Raw genomic sequence first — 5,678 nt, 5'->3', positions numbered from 1 at the left:
GATCTAGAAAAGAGGGATCCAGAGGAGGAAAAGATGTTCTCCATCTCATACATTATTATCTATTTGCTCAGGGTACTTTGTAAAAGACGAATAGAAGAAATATCATCTGAAAGAGGACAACAGTTTTGCTCTACTTCCACTGAATGTTGCTTGGTCAGAACCACTTCTTCCAACTGTCTGATTAAAGTTTTCATGACTTGTTCAGCATAATTTATATAAATAATATATAGATATAGATATTGTGGCATCACACGGGGCCAGGTAGTGGATGGGTGCTACTTCCCCTTTAAGGAGCAGCGCCCACACCCCAAGATGGCCGCTGAGGCAACAACTCCAGGTCCCAGAAGGCCTCACTCCTCACCCAGGTGTAGGTGGTTAGGCCAGATAATTGAGGGGGAATTTAAGAGCTGCCAGAGGAGAGAAGGAGCGAGCACACGGCAGGAAGGAGCACGGAAACCTGCAGGAAAACCAGCTCCAAACCCCAGTGAAGGCTTCAGAGTACTACGACCCGAAGGAAGGAAGAAGAACCACGAACACCTCACGTTAAGTTTGTTTTGAAACGATTTGGTTTAACCCAATATCTCCCCTGGGACGCTTTTGTTTATTTGTTGTTTTTGATTAAGAGGAAGGACAAGTCTACGAATAAAGCTTCCGTTTATTCATGAGAACCTTTGTGATTGGGTCAGTTTTTCAATCTCCCATGCACCACCCCCTAACCTGCTCTTCGTGACCTCTCATGACCTCACAAATGGTGGAGAATGTGGGCAAGGGGCTTAAGTGCGGATGAGCGGGACGGAAGAGATTGAAGCTTTGACTCAGTTTTTTGCAGACCTTCACACAGACGACCCCCCCCCAACCCAAATGGAGCAACTGGTGCAGATGCTGGTGGAGAGCCAGAGGGCCCAGCAGGAAATCGGGGCCGCCTTGGTGCAACAGCAAATAAGGGCCAACCAACTGAAGGAGCAGGAGCTTGAGCAGTTATCCAGGTCAAAACCCAAAGTCGCTGACTTCCTCCCGAAACTAGGAGAGACGGATGATGTGGAAGCGTACCTTCATGCGTTTGAAGCTACAGCCACTCGGGAGGAGTGGCCAAAGACACAGTGGGTGGGACTCCTGGCTCCTTTTCTGTCGGGTGAGACCCTCAAAGCTTATCAAGATGTAGAGGCCAGTATTGAGCAAGACTATGACCAGTTAAAGAGAGAGATACTGAGCCGCCATGGGTTGACAAAATTTAGCATGGCTCAACGGTTCCATAACTGGACCTTCCAGAATGGAGTCAACCCCCGGTCCCAAATGCATGAGTTAAGACGAGTGACGAACAGGTGGCTGGAACCAGACAGGAGCAGCCCCACAGACATAGTAGATACTCTGGTGATGGACCGCTACCTAAGAGCTTTGCCTTATGAGGCGAAAAAAATAATCAGACACAAAAGATTAACCACGGCTGCTGAGTTGGTAGAAGCAGTGGAGCAGTTCCAGGCCGCCTCAGACATGCTCCGCCCCACTCGTAAAGAGCCTATCGCTTCGGCCCCCGCCCGACCAAGTGGGCCTCACCCCAAAGGTACTACGCCAGCCAGCCCTCACTCAGGCCCACCCCATAGACCCTTTAATGCACCTCGGCAGCCACGAGGATTCCTGAACCCCGAGGCACGCCAGTGCTATCGCTGTGGCGAAGTGGGCCACATCTCCTGGCAGTGCGAAAAGCCCGATGAGCCCATGCCCACAGCAGAGTCGGCTAACAGTCCACACGCCCACTTTGCTGCCCTCCTGGGGGAGCGGGGAGACCGCAGACCAACCTGCCCGGTAATGGTGAATCAACGTGATGTAGAAGCCTTGCTCGATTCGGGAAGTGCCCGGACCCTGATACACGAATCGGTGTTGGATGCATCGGCCCCTGCTCACGGAGACCCAGTTCCAGTGGTTTGTGTCCATGGAGACACCCATGTGTACCCCACCACGGTGGTAAAGCTGACAACCACGAGGGGCACATTTGCTCTTGAGGTGGGAGTGATCAAGACACTTCCAGTTCCCGTCCTGATAGGCCGGGACTGCCCGGCCTTCCAAATGCTGTGGAGGGAAGCCCAGACGAGGCTCAGACGGGAACCCCGAATACGTAAGCAAAAAATTAATGAACGGAATAAATCTTGTGGTAATGTTGCAGAACCCAGCCCCCCCTCACCAGGGATAGTCCAAGCCTTGGCAGGAGACTCTAGTGGCGCGGAGTCAACAGCCGGGGACACGGAGGACGCAGAGCATCAACCGGGCCTAAGTGGAGGGGACGAGGTTGACTCCCTGGAACAGCCACGTCTGAAAGGGCAGTATGGAACAGCTCAGTTACAGGACCCCACCCTTGGTAATGCCTTAAGAAATGTACAGGTCCTAGAGGGCACGTTGGTGGGAACCAGGTTAGCTCCCACATACCCCCACTTTGCAGTAAAAAATGGCCTCTTATATCAGGTAGTGAAAGCAAATGAGACAGTCAGAGAGCAACTCCTCGTTCCCCAACCTCATCGCTCAACGGTGCTGCAGTTAGCTCACACCCACCTGCTAGGAGCTCACTTGGGGGTAGAGAAAACCAAGGAACGAATATTACAACGATTTTTTTGGCCAGGAGTTCACAAACAGGTAGAAAACTACTGCCGCAGTTGCCCAGATTGCCAGATCACAGCCCCCAAACAGCAGTACCGGAACCCCCTTATCCCTTTGCCCATCATAGAAACTCCGTTCGAAAGGGTGGGGATGGACATTGTGGGTCCCCTCCCAAAGAGTGCGCGGGGACATCAGTACATCTTGGTCATAGTAGACTATGCCACCCGGTACCCAGAAGCTGTCCCCTTAAGAAAGGCGAATGCCCAACAAATAGCCAAAGAACTGTTCCTCTTCAGCAGCCGCGTAGGGGTACCAAAAGAGATCCTTACGGACCAAGGGACCCCCTTTATGTCCAGGGTCACCAAGGAGTTGTGTTCTCTGTTAAAAGTAAAACAGGTGAGAACCTCGGTGTACCACCCCCAGACGGACGGGTTAGTGGAGAGGTTTAACAAGACTCTCAAAGCCATGCTGAGGAAGGCCATCGACAAAGATGGGAGAAATTGGGACCAGCTTCTCCCATACCTTCTGTTTGCAGTAAGAGAAGTTCCTCAGTCTTCCACTGGTTTCTCACCCTTTGACCTCTTGTACTCTCACAAACCCCGGGGTCTTTTAGACATCGCCAAGGAGACTTGGGAGGAGCAACCCTGTCCCCACCGGACCATGATCGAACACGTGGGGGCTATGCGAGATCGGATGGCAGCGGTGGTCCCCATTGTGAAAGAACACATGGAAAAAGCCCAGAGAGATCAGAGTGCCGCCTATAACCGACCAGCCCAACCCAGAGAATTCCAACCAGGTGACAGAGTCCTAGTTCTGGTCCCCACAGTGGAGTGTAAGTTCTTGGCTACGTGGCAGGGACCCTACGAGGTGATTGAAAAAGTTGGGGAGGTCAATTACAAGGTACGGCAACCAGGGAGGAGGAAAGGGGAGCAGATCTACCATATTAACCTTTTAAAAAAATGGCATGATCGAGAGACCTTATTCACTTGCCTTCCCCCCAGAGAGTCCCCCGAACCGGCCCGAGACGTGGTTCAGTTTGGTCCCGACCTCTCCCCTCACCAACTGCAACAAGCAAAGGAGTTGGTGGAGGGTAATCCGGATGTTTTCTCATTCCTCCCAGGCTGCACCCACCTTGTAGAGCATGAAATACGCACCCAGCCAGGAAAAAGAGTGAACCAAAGGCCGTATCGGGTGCCGGAGGCCCGCAAGAGGTTGATTGCGGAAGAGGTAAAGAAAATGTTGGACCTTAATGTAATTGAAGAGTCCAAAAGTGCTTGGTCAAGCCCCATCGTCCTAGCCGACAAGCCGGACAAAACCGTAAGGTTCTGTAATGATTTCAGAAAAGTGAATGAAGTGTCTGAGTTCGATGCCTATCCTATGCCTCGTGTCGATGAGCTTATTGAAAGCCTGGGCAAGGCTCGATTCCTAACCACTCTTGATCTCACGAAGGGATATTGGCAGGTTCCCCTGTCTGCAGGGTCCAAGGAGAAGACGGCCTTTGCCACCCCGGGAGGCCTGTGGCAGTACCGGATGATGCCGTTTGGCCTGTTTGGAGCACCCGCCACCTTCCAGCGCTTAATGGATCAGGTACTAAAGCCACACCAAGAGTATGCATCTGCTTACATTGATGTTGTTGTCATTCAGAGCCCAGACTGGGAAAGTCACTTACCTCGGGTGCAGAAGGTCCTGGAGTCCCTTCGACAAGCAGGCTTGACCGCGCACCCCCAGAAATGCAAGTTGGCTTTCAGTGAGACAAACTACTTGGGGTACACCATCGGGAGGGGCCTTGTCAAACCCCAGGAAGCCAAACTCCGGGCTATCCAGGACTGGCCAAAGCCGATGACTAAGAAGCAGGTGAGATCCTTTTTGGGCCTAGCCAATTATTACAGACGATTCATCCCGGACTTTGCGCTGGTAGCGGCCCCTCTCACAGAACTGACTACGAAGAAACACTCCCGGATGGTGACCTGGACCCCGGCAGCAGAAGAAGCGTTTGGCGACCTGAAGAGGGCTTTATGTTCAAAACCGGTCCTCACTGCCCCCGACTTCAGCAGAGAGTTTGTGGTCCAGGCAGATGCCTCGGAGGTGGGTTTGGGCGCGGTGCTAGCCCAGATCAATGAAGGTGAGGAACACCCAGTCCTGTATTTGAGTCGAAAACTGCTGCCTAGAGAGAAGAATTACGCAACCGTGGAGAAAGAGTGCTTAGCCATAAAATGGGCCCTGGAAACGCTCAAATATTACCTGCTGGGAAGGAGGTTCACTCTAGTGACCGATCATGCCCCATTACAATGGATGGCGAAGAACAAAGAGACTAATAGCAGGGTAACTAGGTGGTTCCTAAGCCTCCAGCCATATAACTTTTCTGTGGTTCACAGACCCGGTCGGCGCCATGGAAACGCGGATGCCCTGTCCCGCCGAGATGCCTTCTGGTCCTCCTTCACCCTGCCGAGGACGTCAGGCCCGGGGAGAGGGATATGTGGCATCACACGGGGCCAGGTAGTGGATGGGTGCTACTTCCCCTTTAAGGAGCAGCGCCCACACCCCAAGATGGCCGCTGAGGCAACAACTCCAGGTCCCAGAAGGCCTCACTCCTCACCCAGGTGTAGGTGGTTAGGCCAGATAATTGAGGGGGAATTTAAGAGCTGCCAGAGGAGAGAAGGAGCGAGCACACGGCAGGAAGGAGCACGGAAACCTGCAGGAAAACCAGCTCCAAACCCCAGTGAAGGCTTCAGAGTACTACGACCCGAAGGAAGGAAGAAGAACCACGAACACCTCACGTTAAGTCTGTTTTGAAACGATTTGGTTTAACCCAATATCTCCCCTGGGACGCTTTTGTTTATTTGTTGTTTTTGATTAAGAGGAAGGACAAGTCTACGAATAAAGCTTCCGTTTATTCATGAGAACCTTTGTGATTGGGTCAGTTTTTCAATCTCCCATGCACCACCCCCTAACCTGCTCTTCGTGACCTCTCATGACCTCACAATATATAAATTGTATAGATAATATCAATATACCTCTAGTACTGGGTTAAAGAAGACTGTGACTGTGTTGCTCCTCTTCATAGGAGGGATGAACACAAGAACAGCGAG

The 5,678-nt window shown here is 52.1% G+C and overlaps 1 protein-coding gene across 1 annotated transcript; it reads left to right on the top strand.

Moving 5' to 3' along the window:
* Window positions 1-232: 232 nt before the first annotated feature.
* On the top strand, window positions 233-5,262 carry LOC138406696 (uncharacterized). Its single transcript, XM_069519287.1, has 2 exons — window positions 233-4,443; window positions 4,965-5,262. The coding sequence occupies exons 1-2, from the start codon at window positions 784-786 to the stop codon at window positions 5,112-5,114; spliced, it is 3,810 nt and encodes a 1,269-aa protein (XP_069375388.1). The 5' UTR covers window positions 233-783; the 3' UTR covers window positions 5,115-5,262.
* The last annotated feature ends 416 nt before the right edge of the window (window positions 5,263-5,678 follow it).

Source organism: Paralichthys olivaceus, chromosome 22 (genome assembly GCF_024713975.1).
Source record: "Paralichthys olivaceus isolate ysfri-2021 chromosome 22, ASM2471397v2, whole genome shotgun sequence".
Taxonomy (NCBI): domain Eukaryota; kingdom Metazoa; phylum Chordata; class Actinopteri; order Pleuronectiformes; family Paralichthyidae; genus Paralichthys; species Paralichthys olivaceus.
The sequence above is the reverse complement of the archived record's forward strand: the minus strand, read 5'-3'. Positions and strand labels throughout refer to the sequence as shown.

Coding starts and splice junctions, on each gene's coding strand:
- LOC138406696 (XM_069519287.1), top strand. CDS start 784: ATGAGCGGGACGGAAGAGATTGAAGCTTTGACTCAGTTTTTTGCAGAC. Junction 4,444..4,964: donor AGCCGATGACTAAGAAGCAG/GTGAGATCCTTT, acceptor TGTGGTTCACAG/ACCCGGTCGGCGCCATGGAA.